Raw genomic sequence first — 15,454 nt, 5'->3', positions numbered from 1 at the left:
TTTTTGTTTAAGATTGATAAAATCCGAAAACGAACTCAAAATTCTTGTGAGACGAACCATATAAGTGCCATAAAAGATAAATCATAAGAACCTTATTACTAAATTATATCTACATATGGTCTTCAAGATTGACATCTTCACTTACATCCAAGATCATACAATATATATATATATATATATATTATATAGTTTCCTTATCAGCTCTTGTTACATCAAAGCTCCAACACTCATTTTCATTAACCGCCAGACTAAAACCAGAGAGATCAAGTAAAATCATGTAAGTTCCCACTAGATAAATTTTATAATTAAGGTGAATCTTTAAAACGATTGATATATAGAACAGAGCACTTACATTATTAAGCTAGCTTGGCTTGCTTGTTGCTCTCAAGCATTAGACCGAAGTGAATATGAGGAAAGTGTGCCCACTAAAAAGTGTGAGACCATATTAAAACAATTTAAAATAGTTTGGTCATAACCTCTTAGTTATTAGAAAGAAAAAAAAACAATATGTTTACTATTGTTCTTATTTACTTAGGTTGAGAGAAAGTCATTAATATTACTTAGTAAATAAACTAAATAAGAATAATGGTAAACATCTATTGTATGTTTAAAAATTTTAAAAGTAAAGTGTATATATATATACTAACGGATCGGTTCATTAATTTTCAGCAGCAGATAACCTAAATGCAAACTCTTACTTATTTAATAGTACTTTTCTTTAACGCTTACTGTCGCATGGTTGGCATTTTTAATAATTTTTCTAATGTTCCTCTACAAAAAGCTTCACTCTTTAAAACTTACAATTTTTTAGCTATAAGAAACTCATACTTTATATAGAAAATTTGTAACGTCGAGAAAAACAAAAGAAAAACTTACATTTTTGGCGGCGGTGCTGAATGCTTCTCTGTGGCTTATGTCTGGATTATTCGCCTTAATCCTCTGAATTTCCTCTCTTCACGATAAAATAAACACACAAATCAATTACCTCTTCGTTAATTAAGAGAATTTGAACAAAAAATACATAAATTATATATGTATGTCTTAGAAATATTTTGGTACTTTATAAATTGATTGTACGCAGAAGGTACTCGCTGCCGCTTCTCCGTAGCTGGAAGACAATAAGAAACTTAAAATATACACAAAAATTGCTTGTCATGTGTACTTCTTTATTTCTAGATAGGCAAAACTTACAACGGTTTACAATCCTTTGCTCAGTTTTGGTACGAGTTGAAATCCTGGAAGGAATTTTGGTGTGACCTCGTGAGGAAGATCCATATTCTGGTACTGCATTGTTCGTCGCCTATATTCCACATTTAATCCTTGTTAATAACAATTTATATGCTAATTAAGTTTAGTTTTTATTTACTTGACTTTTTTTTTTCTCAGATCGAAATGGTGAATCAAGAGGACATGAGAAGCAGTCATGTATGTATTGTCTAAATTAGGAGATGAAAAAAGAAAAAATAAACTGGACCAACGAAAAGACGTTTTATTAATGTTTAAATAGTATAATAGTAGTAAAAGACAAAACCTTTAAAGAAAGGAATCTGAGAATATATTTAGAAAAAGAAAAAGAAACAAACCTATGAAACCCTAACATTCATGTCAATCAAATCATAGAGGAAGTAGCCCACATCAGTAGTAGATCAACATAAGCTAGGCCTCTATGAAATAAAGCAATTACGACAAGGCTGCATATATCAGTCGCAGCAGGAAAATAAAATTGAATAAACTTGAAAAGAGTAAAGATAATTAAATTAAGTAGTTTTTAAAAATGTTTGGGGGCTATCAGCTATGTAGATGTAGACGGCCGCTGGAGAAAGAACATGCAACAACAGGCTCAGATCTCTGTCTATTATTTGTCTTTGAAAACAAACAAAAGAGCCCTAAGTTTTAGAGGGATGATGGTTCGAGTGTTTTTTTTATTACAATATAATTCCTAAAATTAAGGCAAATTTAGGAGAGAGAGAGAGATATATAGAAGTTACCTGGAAATTAGGTCGTGAAAGCGACTGAAGAGCAGCTGCCATGTTTACAGACCACAGATTAGTGCAGTGACCGCATCGGACAGTCACGATGTCGAACAGACTACTGCATGGGACACTCACCTACACATTTTAGCAAAACACAATCTCACATATTAATTAATTGATCTTCTTTCTTGGACAAATTGGATTTGTCTACCAGATCCATAAGACAAAGATCGACGAAAAACTTATATACATTTATACAACTTAAATTTGTTCATGATAATTATAGACACAAAAGAAATATATAGCTTTTGGTGTTATTATAGATAGGATATTCCAATCGTTTGTGGGTTTGCAAAGCTCAAAAATAAAAGAGGGAGTGAAAATTATGTCATCAAATCTTAAAATAAAACGAAAGTAGTGGCTCGAGATAGACGATCATCTCTTCTTTCGTTGAAACCACCATTTAGGGAAAGTGACTCCTTTTTTAGTTATGTACAATCTGTTACAGATTAGTAAATAGGGACACACACACATATATGCATGACCATTGAAAAATATTTTTATCTTCTGATTCCCAAAATTATAAGTAAAATGCTACAAGTAGGACTATACTTTGAGAAAAGCAGGAAAAGAGAAGAAAATAGATCTATATATGATTAGGGGGGGGGGGGGGGGGGGGGAGGTCATGTATAGCAGAAGGATGGTGACTTCTCTCTGGCACCATTAGCTAAAACGAAATATTTGTTACTGAAAAAAATACAAATTACAAACGGATTTCATTGGGAAGAACTTTGAACGTTTGTAAGATAGTGGAACTGATGAAAAGAACTGCACTATTCTTTATCAGAAACCAATAAATAGTACAAAGGAAATAAAGGTAGATCTATATATGCTTAAACTATATATCTTTAAATATATACGATATTTTTGCAGGAGCATAGATCCATTATTGATAAAAGCAAATATAGTTCATATATATATACCGCAAGAACTATGTTGCAAAAGTTGCAAGGGATGTAGCAGAGTTGCTCCGTTGCCATCACAGAGTTAGCCATGATCGATGGGAGATATAGTCCGAACAAGTTGTTTTTGTTGAAGAATAGATAGAAGATGAGAGCAATTTATATAGGTGAAAAAGCTTCTTACTCTCTCTCTAGCCCTCTCTCCGTTCTCTCTTTATCTCTCTACCCGAACAGACACTTGCCTTAAAATCGGGTATTGTACTTCAACAACTATGCCAAGAGATCATAAATTAATTAAATGGAGAAGATAATAAGCCTAAGGAGAGGATGAGAGTTAAAGGGGCAAAATTATTATATGCAATGTCAAGGCTTTCGGAATTTCGATGTAGGGTTGTGTTCTATGTCTTTTAACGAGTAGGGTCCGGTTCACTCATAGGGTTGCGTACCATTAAAAAAAACAAATCTTATCGAAATATTGGGATGGACTTAATCAAATGCTAAGCAAATTAAAATAAAAATGTTGCGGTTTTGTTAGCATTTAGTTAAAGGCATATTTATTTAAAGAAAACGAACAAAACATTGTTATTGGAAATATACAATTGGCCAGGGAAAAAAAAATTGTCAATGATTTTTATTTTTTTCATCTATCATCGTCAAAATTAAATAAAATTAGCATATGCAAGGTGGTGTATGTGGTAAAGAAGAATATTTATTCGCGAGAATATTGTATATGTCGGCCTTCCTTCCAAGAACACTAAATTAAGATACTCTATTATCAATGGTGTAAAGAAAGATTGGTATATGAGAACGTTGATGATGACAACAACAACAACAACAAAAAGAGTATATGAGAATATTTCCTTTTCGACTTTATTCGTGGGATACTTCTTCAATCAAATATAGGGTAGTTTTTTTCATATTGTCGTATTTAGGGTTGATTAGTAGGTTTTGAAGTATAACTATAAATGCAAATAGTTAGTATATAAATATCATTACTTTTTTTTTTAATTTGGTCAAATAAAAGTCATTACTTATCATTATTATTATGGACAAATTAGAAAAATGGTATATCATACGAAAACAGACAAAAATAAATTAATATTTTCTGTTAAATAATGAAATGAATCACATTAAACTATATATAATTGTGAAGGTGTGACGAGATGGTAAAATCAATACACATTCCAATACACATATTTCATGGAAATGGGGAAAGAGGAAAGAAAAGGAAGAAAGTAGTGTGGCTACGGAAGGGTGCAAAAGCTGGGACTAGCATGAAAGCAAGCGGCCAATATTTTTATTTGCTTTCATTGGAAATTAAACCTTTTACTAGATTTCAGGTTTAGTTAGGGATGAGCCAAATGGTTCTGTCGCCTCTTTTAGTTTGGACAGCTGATTAGACATTAGGGTTTGTTAGAGTTCACCTCTTTTGCTTTGGACAGCTGATTGGATGGACATTAGGGTTTGTTAGAGAGAGTTCTAAAAATCAATATAAGCTTTTAATTTAACCACACACGTACTCTGTTTTTTTTTTCAATATCTATTTAAATTAAAAAGATTTGGTTATCAATATGTACATTGTATACATATAAAACAAGATGCGGTAAAATATAGGAAAATACTGTTAAATTATCCACCTTAGAATTGGCATTACAACAAACTAAAGATGATGAAAAAAATGAAAACTTCGTTTTGCTCTTCTCCACTTCATCTAAATAAGTCGCGAAAGCTGGACATTTTACTGGTGTCCACACCATCTTCACCAATTTGGAGTATCCTGTGAGTAAAGTAAACACAGGTGCTAGTTTATAACTGTTTATTATTAATACAACCTTGAGACATCAAGATAGAGTTTACACCAGTTTTTCAAACAATTTTATTTCCTTTTTAACAAACCCATTCTATTTATCGAGGATGGTACGGTGCTTCTTCTATTACGAAGGAAAGAATCAAATCTTTTACACATACAGAAAAAAAAAATCAAATATTTTTAACATTTATCGTTATGAAAAATCTGGTCATTGAAGATTGTTTTGGAATCAAGCGGAGTTGAATATCATGTGATGTGTTACAAGGAGTTATCATGAAATCGATGTGTCATCACATTTATGGCTTCTCTCAACCCCACATTCTCTCCAATTTCACCACCGCACTTAATTTTAGGGCGATTTCTTCTTTTAATTTTTGTTTTCTTTCATTTCTTTCTTTTATATTTTATTTATTGAAAAATTTCGCTCAAAATTGTTTGAGGAAACATAGAAACTGACTTGAACCTGTGTGATATCTTAAACAAGATCGGAAGTTTCTCTATAAGTTTTCTAAATCCATCTTTAATCGTTACCTCTCATTCTTCGACCCTTTTTCGTTTTTTCCTATCCAAAGATGGTAAATAGGAAAATAATTAGACTAATAACAAGCATCGCAACAAGTTTACTAAACGGAAGACATTCTCCTAGCTATTTGTATTTAATACTGGCAATGAAATAATCCTACTATATTAATTGAGAAGTACAAATATGAAACTAACCTTAAAATGTGTAAAAAATTACATTCAATTGCCATTAGAAAAAATTAATTAAGCTTAATTAACTAATTAAAATAAATATAATTAATTAAAAATAAAAAACACTTACAGATCAAATATTAAAAAATCTAAAAAAATATTTTCTCTCTCTAATAAATTATGGACGAAATTACTAATTATTTTTTTTTTTAAATATATATAAACCAATCAGAATTTTAAAAACTAAGATTTTATATCCAAGTATACAATACAATTATTTTTAATAACTAAATTATGATTCTCCTATCATCTTTATTTTATTTTATTTACAAATTGTTTGGAATTTTCATATAATATTTATAATTAATAAAATGCATATTTTTTTCTGCATATGTTGTGATTTGAATTTTTAAAAACGAAAATATATTACTCAATGTATGAAAATGTGTGTTTTAATTTCCACATCGGCGGGTTGGTAAAACTAAATTTATATAAATGATAATTTAATATTTTTTATTTGCTCACAATTATAATATTAAAATTACTATTTTATATTTCATAAAATAATGATGCAAATACAACAAATAAACAATATAAAAATGTAATAATACATCAAAAATAAAATACTATAATATTCTAAAATAATAAGTATTCAAATAGACTAATAGATTTACATAACAATTCAAAATAAATATTATCTCAAACAAAATATATATTTTTAAAAATAAAACAATAATTTTTATTATTATATTATAAATTTTTTAAAAATGTTGATCCGTGCTTTAAGCACGGGATATATCCTAGTTAGTATTTATGAATTGACAAACCTCTATTTAAAGTCCCAATGAATGATAGTGTAATTTAATTGTTTTGGACGGATGGTCTTATTTATTTATGTAAATCACTAGGTTTTCACCCATAGTACACCGCGACACTAAATTATAAATTAATATATTTAAATAATAATTTTTAATTATTTAGCTTTTAAATTTTCAATTAATTAACTTTTATCTAATTAATTTATAATTTTGTTTAGAATATTTTTTCTTCTTCTTACGTTTTATACAGTTTATAACCTAATTACATTAATTATAAATTTGTTATAAGATAGAATATAAATTTTTAAAACACTTTGTTTTGTTTTATAATAATTAAACAGAAGTATATGCATATATGGTATGTTAATGTATATTTTTATGTGTATACAATTTTTTTTTTGGAATATTAAAAATGTGTTGTAGTATGTGTAATATTTTGTAGTTCATATACTAAATAATTTATAAGTTATTTTTTCAAACTATGCCTACAAATTTATAGTATATGAAATAAACTAATATTTTTAGTGTTGGTTCTATATTCCAAACCCCCATGCCAGGCGGATCACGCAACATGTTCAAAGATTTTTAATCCGCAAAAACTCAATCATACGAAACCCGTGAAAGTAAAATATAGTATATGAGACTAAAAGTCACTTTTTATCAAATCAGTTTTTCAAATTTTTAAAGAACAATACCTCTTCACTCACTTTCTTATAAAATAAAGAAATAAAATATGTATACATTTACAATTATGTTTGTTACCTTTTAAAATACTTAGTGTCTATAAAAAAAATCGTATATAAGTAGAGTTAATTTGTTTATTAAATTAATTTTTAAATGCCAGTGGTATGCCTGTAAATAAGTGTCAACTTTAGGATTTATTTTATAAATGTCTCCAAAAATTTATATATAGATATCATTCAAAATTTCCGGGATATCGATATATGATAAAAAAAATTATAATTTGTCCGGTTTTATTTATATGATACTTGAGGGAAATATTTTACTTTCAAGTTTTCAATACAAAATTAATTAGTTTTTTATTGGATCTAACAATTCATATTATACATAGTTTTTTTTTCATTGGTTAAATAGTGTTATGTAGATATTATTAAATAATGTTTTAGTTTCAAAATAAACAAATTCTTTTTTTTTTTAATTTGTGTGCACAACCTACAAAAACCATATATAAGAAAACAGAGGGAGTAATTTTTTTTACGCAAACATTTGAATGATCAAATACTTTTTAATATTATATATAACTACTGGGTAAGAACCCATGCCATGCACCAACAGATGTTACACTATTTAGATTTATGAATTTCATGCTATTTAATTATTTTGAATAGTCTTTTTAATTTCTATATATATTTTTTCTGCCCAACGCCTAAATTTACTAACTTTTTAAAATTTCACTATGTTGAAAAAACACATAATGATTGTGTTTAGTTTTGTAATATGTTTTAAAAACAACTTGTAAAAACAAATATCCAAATTGAATTGGTCAGAATGTGTGATTATGATTGACCTTTTTATAATAGATTTACATATATATATATATATATATATATATAAGGTTTGTAATGGAAGATATAAAAATATAATTAATAAACTAACAGAGAAATAATGATTATATAAAATGGATGCACACGATAGATGATATTTACAGGAAAATGGTTGTATAAATGTTTATGTCATATATTTTGTTTTAATTATCTTTTCAGTAACTAAAAAAAGAATAAATTTTGAATAAATAATTATAATGTATTTAATACATAAGCATAATTATACATAACTACTTAAGTGTCTAATACTGTTTATGATTTTATATTTAACTACATAGTTAAGTTTCTCTTTGGTTTTGTTTTCTATTAGACTTTGTTATGATTTTCGTCATGCATAGCTAGGTAGGAAGCTGCTCTTTTGTCATTTTTGATGCGGATTAGCAGCCTTGGCAATACTAGCTTAAGGTATTCTTTTGATTACTTTTGGATGCGGATTAGCATGCTTTTGTGTAACTAAGAGCATCTCCAATGGTTCTCTATATTTGCATGTAAACTCTATAATATAGTAATATTTGCTTTAATCCATCTTTATTTTCACCTCTATAATAGAGATTACTATTTTTCTCTATATATAGAGAAATTCTATTTTTTCCTCTATAAATAGAGTTGAACTGTTTTATTTGTAAAGTAGTCCTCTTAATATTTTAAGTCTTTTATTTATGACCAAAATAAATAAAATAAGTATTTTTAAGAACTAATAATATAAATGTAAGTATAAATATTTATTCTGAAATGTTGAGACTACCATTTGCAAAAGATAATTTTATGAAAGTGTTACAAAATTTAAAGTAAAATGGGTCAGTTTGCAATTTTTGTAAATAAAAGGTGTTAACTGTAAAATAAAAATAGTATCTATTTTGAATATTCTTTTATAAAGGAATAAATAGGGAAAACCATCAGTGTAAAACTCATCTCTATTATAGAGATCCTCTATTATAGAGGAAAATATAGGAAAAATCAATTGAAATGGTCTAAGAGAATCTCCAATTCATCTCTATTTTTTTCCTCTATAAATAGAGAAAAATATAGCAACCTATTTTAGAGGCAAATTTGCTCCAACACACCTCTATTCCCACCTCTAAAATAGAGATTTCTATATTTTTCTCTATTTATAGAGGGAAAAAATAGAGTTCTCTATATATAGAGGAAAAAATAGCAATCTCTATTTTAGAGATGAGAATATAGATGTGTTGAAGTAAAACTCACTTCTATTAGACCATTTCCAATGATTTTTCCTATCTTTTCCTCTATAATAGAGAAACTCTATAATAGAGGTGAGTTTTACTCCAACCCACATCTATTCTCACCTCTAAAATATAGATTGCTATTTTTTCTTCTATATATAAAGGAACCCTTTGTAGAGAAAAATAGAGTTCCTCTATATATAGAGGAAAAAATAGCAATCTCTGTTTTAGAGGTAAGAATAGAGATGAGTTGGAGTAAAATCCACCTCTATTATAGAGTTTCTCTATTAGAGATATTTGGTGTGCTGATTGCAGCTTATCTCTCTTGTTACTTGGTCGCTTAAGGGTGGTTGGTTGTGCGACTAAGTATCAAGATGAGGTGGTGTTTGGAATAGTGATTAAGTGAAGTTTGCTCCGGGAAGTGGAGACAAGTGGCTTGTGCAGTCGGATGTCAAAGGAGTTTGATGCGGAGTAATCAGAGTCTACAAATGTAATGTGCTTGTGGAGCCCAACTTCAGGGCACATATCATTAGCAGTACATGGGGTCAAAGAGCTCAGGGCCAAGATTCCCCGGTTGGTAACTCTCCGGCTCACGGAAGTCAAGGAGAGCTTGAGTGCCGAGGTGCTTGAAGTGAAGAGTCTGGCGATGGGCGACGGAACTGTCGACTTGAAAGAAGATTTGGTCAACTTAAAGATTCTAGGTTTGTAGAGTAAATACGAGGATCGAAACAGACACATTTGAGATTAAAGATAGGATTTTTGTAGTCCCAAGGGAGACATGATTTCAATGCAAGAAGAAGATAAATAATATACACTTTCTACCTCCAGTTGAAGTTTTTTTTTCCAGAGTTTGTTTGCTTCTTTTTGCATCTAGAATTGTGTCAGCTCTACGTTTTCACACATCTTCCCTAGTAAAATTTTTCGATCCCTAAGGAGCTCCTCCACATTCGCATTTGGTGTTGGTGTATCACCATAGAGAATCAGTCTTCATGGCACCTTTTGATATACTATGAAGAATGGAGTATTATGGTTTGCTGAGTAAAAAGAGATGTTATACTAATATTTGGCCCAAGGTAACCAATGTTCCCAACTAGCAGGTTGTCAATTAGTGAAACAACGTAGATACATTTCTAGGTACCTGCTAACCAACTTTTTTTGGTCGTTTGATTGCGGATGGTAAGTTAAGCTACAGTTGAGAGAAACTCCATGCAGCTCTTTGTTGGATACCATGCTTTCTGGAAATCCATGAAACTTGACCACCTCTCAAACAAAAGCTTATGTCACTGATTTGTTGTGAAGAGACGCTTCAGGACTATGAAAAGTTCATATTTGCTTAATTTGTTTCCTACTATCAAAACTGAGTTTAATCCTCTAGATGATGGAAGCCCTTCTACAAAGTCTAAACTTATTGTTGACCATACCAGTTTAGACCACATTGTAACGTCTCTACAAAGCCTAAACCACATTGTAACGCCTGTAAACCAAATTTCAGTTTTGGAGATTAGTGTCAATCGACACCAAGATGGTGTCACTCGACACCATAATCATCAAAGATTGTGGTTTTGTTTCATTTTCCGGTTTGATGTGGTTTATAGGTTTCAAAGAAACCCTAAACTTTCCTTATAAAAGGAGAACACCCTCTTTGTTTTAGGGTTCTCTCCCTAGTTGTTCCAGCCCTAAACAAAAGAGACAAGAGGCATGGTTAGTCTCTTGGGGAAAAGGGTAAAAGGAGATGGTCGGAGTGGGGATGGGACATTAAAGGAGATGGAAAGAGAGTTGTAACATATGCGTTCAGGATAGATGGAGAAGAGGGTTGGCGCTCTTGGTGGAAGATGAGGGAGAAAGAAGCTCACAGGGAGAGAGATACAAGAAGGATGATGTTACTATTGTGTCTCATTGTCTTGATATGTGGGTGTGAGAGTGTGGAGACTCTTTGTAGCTTCTTACCTTGGTAAGTGTGTTAGTTTGGTGTATAATTGGTTAGGTAATCGACAATTATAGATGATTAGGGTTTTGTGGCTAAGAGGGGCTTGAGGAGACACCTAGATCGTGGTTGCAGTCTTCGCGTTGTTCAACACCATAGTGGTGTCAGTCTACACCAACACTTGCAATGGAACAATGCGGACTAGTCTAGAATGGCTTCTATGGGACAACATTTGGAAGGATGAAACAGTGTCTGATTTAGCTAAAAATTTTTGGGGAGCTTCCTGGTGCTACATGCTCCATATGTAATGGTGGGATTGTGTATAAACAGTTACTTTTGAAATTTTTTGAGTATTAATATGGAGGTTTTCCATGGGCTGATTTGCGGCAAATTAGATTGATTGTTGGGCCACCGAGCTCGATTTGACCTGGAACCTTACATGAGCTTCCATGGACTATGAAATTAGGTCTTGGCAGGAGGATTACTAAGTGAAAGCTCAATGGTGTGGGGTTTAAGCTAAGTGGATCAATCAAATGGTTAATAAGAGAAGTTTAGTTGCACGGTTTAGGTGTCAGTCGACACTAACTTCTTGTTGTCTGTTGATCGTGGATGATGGAAGTTAGTGCTCATTGAGGAAAGATCAACAGGATCGTGCCGAAGAGAGTTGGTGATGCGACCTGGCCAACTGGACCGGACGCTTAAACGGACACGGACACAGACACGGACAAGTTTGAGGCCAGTTCGGGACAAGGAACCAGGAAAGCGGCCCAAGTACTACGGATCGTTTCAGGAGCCACTACAAGAAGCAAGAGTGCTAAGAGGAACCTCCTGATCAAGTGCAACCTGTTCGCCGAATGGTTCCTCTACGATCATATTCTAGCCGGTCAAGGAACACGACCGAACAACTCGTCTCAACACTCCGAGGTTGTTCGGACGGTCTTCACCATTACTCAAGGGTGAAGACATTAAGACGTTACGAGGCATGGTACTCTTTTTCCTTACTCGGGTTTGTCCCACAGGGTTTACCGAGAAGGTTTTAATGAGGCCGTGAACTCTAATGCATTGCCCGTCCAAGTGACTTGGCAATCCTATCTTTCTTTACTTTGTTTAAATATCTTTCGGACCGTTGAACTTTCTTTATCTTTGTCTTTTCCTTGTGGCCATGTGTAAGGCTGGCGTTTGGCCATATTTGTTTTAGGGTTAAGAGTTCCCTTGCTTAGCTTGCCTATTTAAGGGTTGTGAACCTCTTTTGTAAAAAGCAACCTACCTTGAATAAAAATATAAAAGTTATTCTTTCTCTCTTCGTTCTCTCATGGAAACGAAAACCCTTAACACGCTTTGAACTGGGTTCAAATCGTTTAAGTCTAGCCGTATCACGAGTCCTTACATAGCTCGTGTGTCGCTACAACAATCCACCCTCCATCCTTTGAGATCTGCTCGGGTCGAGTTATTTACCGAGTCGATCTCCCGCTCCATGGCTACCGGAACCTGCCGAGTCGAGTTACTTATCGGCCAGATTCCTCCGTTCCACCATTCCTCGCTAGACCACCGTTCGTTCGACGTCCGTTCACCGTTCCGCGTCCATAACCTCGCGTTCGACCATTTGATCGTCTCTCTAGGTCGCCGTTCGTCTGTTTTTTTCAATCCGTCCATCCGTTCATTGGCCGAGCCGTCTGTCTGTCCGCAGAAATATCCGTCCGTCCGTACGAACGCCACCCAGGGTCACATCATTTTGGTATCAGAGCTAAAGAATCCCTACAAGGTTGTATCTTTCCTTTACCTCTATTTTCGTGCATCCTTTGTCATCTTTCGTTTCCCTTGTGCTCTAGGTTGTTAGTTTATTTCCATTCTAGCTTGTTCTTGCTCGTCTCGTTGTTCTTTTTGTTCTTCGTTTACTTAGCTAGATCTTTTGGGTTGTTTTGCTTTTATTTTTGGTTGTTTTAGGGTGTAGATCGTTAAAGTTCTTTGCTTTACCTTGTTTTCTTTGTTTGTAGTGGTCCATAGACGCGTGTCAGTCCTAGGTTAGCCGTTTTGCGTCAAATTTCTTTCCTTTTGTCGTTTTGTAGGTTGCTTTTACTTTTTGTTCAATCATCTTTCAATCATTGAATATCCATTTAGCTTTTGGAATATTCGCTACACTAAAGCAAAACGCGTGATCTTGTGGACAGGTGTGCACGAGTGGTCTGACTGACGTAGCACACGTGCCAAAGTCAAGAAGCAACCGTGGACCGAGAGCCAAACGCACCGCAGTCATCGACCTCTGTATCCGACCGATCGCCTTCGCCGTCCGTACACCGACCACCGGCCGTACGACCACCTTTTCCGGCGACTGACTATTGTTGGTACCACTTTCCGGATTTTCCAACCAGAGGCCACTGTACGTACCACCGGCCGCCGCCGTCCGTACAACCGCCGACCGTACAGACACTGACCGAGCAATGGCGGAACATCCGCCGCCTGAAGAGCCGCAACAACCACCGGAGATCGGAGCTGTCCTGACTGATATCCGAGCCCAGATCGCCCAGCTAGGTGAACGCCTACAGCGAATGGAGCTTGGTAGGCCACCACCCGCCGCTCCCGTACGCCCCGTCCGTAACCGACCGATGAACCGCAGACACGATATGGGAGATATGATCAAGGAAGAACATGACTTCCTCGATGCCAGAGGCGGCATGAACCGGAACCAAGACCGGCGAGCCAGACCTGACAACAATCAGCTTGAGCCAGCGTATAAGCTCACGGTTCCGACCTTTGCTGGCAAAGTTGATCCCAAAGCTTATTTCGACTGGGAAGGACACATAGACCATGCTTTCTCTTGTTACCAGTACACGGACCAGAGGCAATTCACCTATGCCGCAGCCCAACTTACGGACCATGCCTTAACCTGGTGGGAAAGAGGCGTGGCCGATCGAAGGAGAAACCATGAAAGTCCCATTCCTACTTGGGATGCCATGAAAGCCACCATGCGGCGCCGATATGTTCCTCCGCACTACAGCCGGGAGTTGCAATGCCGGTTCAGAAGACTTAATCAAAGCAACAAAAGCGTGGAGGAGTACTATGAGGAGTTTGAACATCTACGCAATCGATTCCAAATCGACGAGACCAAGGAAGCTCTTATGGCTCAATTCTTCGATGGTTTGCAAGACCGAATCGTGCGAAAGGTCGAGAGACTTTCTTACGATGGGTTCGACGAGTTGTTGCACTTGGCCATTCAAGTCGAACAACAAATCAAGAGGTAGGCCGTGAGCCTTAGTCGCACACGCAACCAAGGACTCCTAAGCTGGTAAAGACAAGTCCAAGTCAGGCCGGATCGACACTCGTTTCAAATCAAAGGAACCGGCCAAGGAAGTGCGTACTGATCCGCGACTAGTTCCTAACAAAGCAAGGAGCCAGGGCATTGTTTGTTTCAAGTGTCAAGGAAGAGGACACTATGCGCGAGACTGCCCAAACCCGAGAGCCATGATCGTTACACCAGCCGGTGACATCGAGTCTCAAGACAAAGAAGAAGGAGAACCGGACGATCACGCGGAACCGGTCAAGTTAGAGGAAGCCATTGCCAAACCCGACGTCGGAGAGATGCTAATGATCAGGAGAATGCTCAAGGGTGAAGACATTAAGACGTTACGAGGCATGGTACTCTTTTTCCTTACTCGGGTTTGTCCCATAGGGTTTACCGAGAAGGTTTTAATGAGGCCATGAACTCTTAACGCATTTCCCGTCCAAGTGACGTGGCAATCCTATCTTTTTTTACTTTGTTTAAATATCTTTCGGACCGTTGAATTTTCTTTATCTTTGTCTTTTCCTTGTGACCATGTTTAAGGCTGGCGTTTGGCCACGTTTATTTTAGGGTTAAGAGTTCCTTTGCTTAGCTTGCCTATTTAAGGGTTGTGAACCTCTTTGTAAAAAGCAACCTACCTTGAATAAACATATAAAAGTTGTTCTTTCTCTCTTTATTCTCTCATGGAAACGAAAACCCTTAACACGCTTTGAACCGGGTTCAAATCGTTTAAGTCTAGCCGTATCACGAGTCCTTACATAGCTCGTGTGTTGCTACAACAATCCACCCTCCATCCCTTGAGATCTGCTCCGGTCGAGTTACTTACCGAGTCGATCTCCAGCTCCATCGCTACCAGAACCTGCCGAGTTGAGTTACTTATCGGCCAGATTCCTCCGTTCCACCATTCCTTGCTAGACCACTGTTCGTTCGACGTCTGTTCACCGTTCCGCGTCCATAACCTCGCGTTCGACCGTTTGTTCGTCTCGCTAGGTCGTCGTCCGTCCGTTTGTTCAATTTGTCCATACGTTCGTTGGCCAAGCCGTCCGTCCGTCCACGAAAATATCCGTCCGTCCGTATGAACGCTACCCAGGGTCGCATCAGTTGGTGTCTAATGACACCAAAAGGGTGTCGGTAGACACTAGCTATGCTTTTCGTGTGTGGTTTCCAATTGGTGCTGATCGACACTAAAAGGATGTATTGATCAACACTAGGTGTGTTGTTCGCGAGTGGTTCTTGATTGGTGACGAC

At 35.1% G+C, this 15,454-nt stretch overlaps 1 protein-coding gene across 1 annotated transcript; it reads right to left on the bottom strand.

Annotated features, from left to right (window-relative positions):
• Positions 1-77: 77 nt before the first annotated feature.
• LOC104787082 (axial regulator YABBY 5) lies at positions 78-3,423 on the bottom strand. Its single transcript, XM_010512586.3, has 7 exons — positions 2,957-3,423; positions 1,989-2,108; positions 1,192-1,300; positions 1,060-1,108; positions 877-952; positions 353-425; positions 78-248 (listed from the first exon to the last, which is right to left on the bottom strand). Exons 1-6 carry the CDS (start codon positions 3,026-3,028, stop codon positions 357-359), a joined length of 495 nt encoding a protein of 164 aa, XP_010510888.1. The 5' UTR covers positions 3,029-3,423; the 3' UTR covers positions 78-248; positions 353-356.
• Between the last annotated feature and the right edge of the window lie 12,031 nt (positions 3,424-15,454).

Source organism: Camelina sativa, chromosome 5 (assembly GCF_030686135.1).
Source record: "Camelina sativa cultivar CO46 ecotype springtype chromosome 5, ASM3068613v1".
NCBI lineage: Eukaryota > Viridiplantae > Streptophyta > Magnoliopsida > Brassicales > Brassicaceae > Camelina > Camelina sativa.
This window is presented reverse-complemented; position numbering and strand designations above follow the sequence as displayed.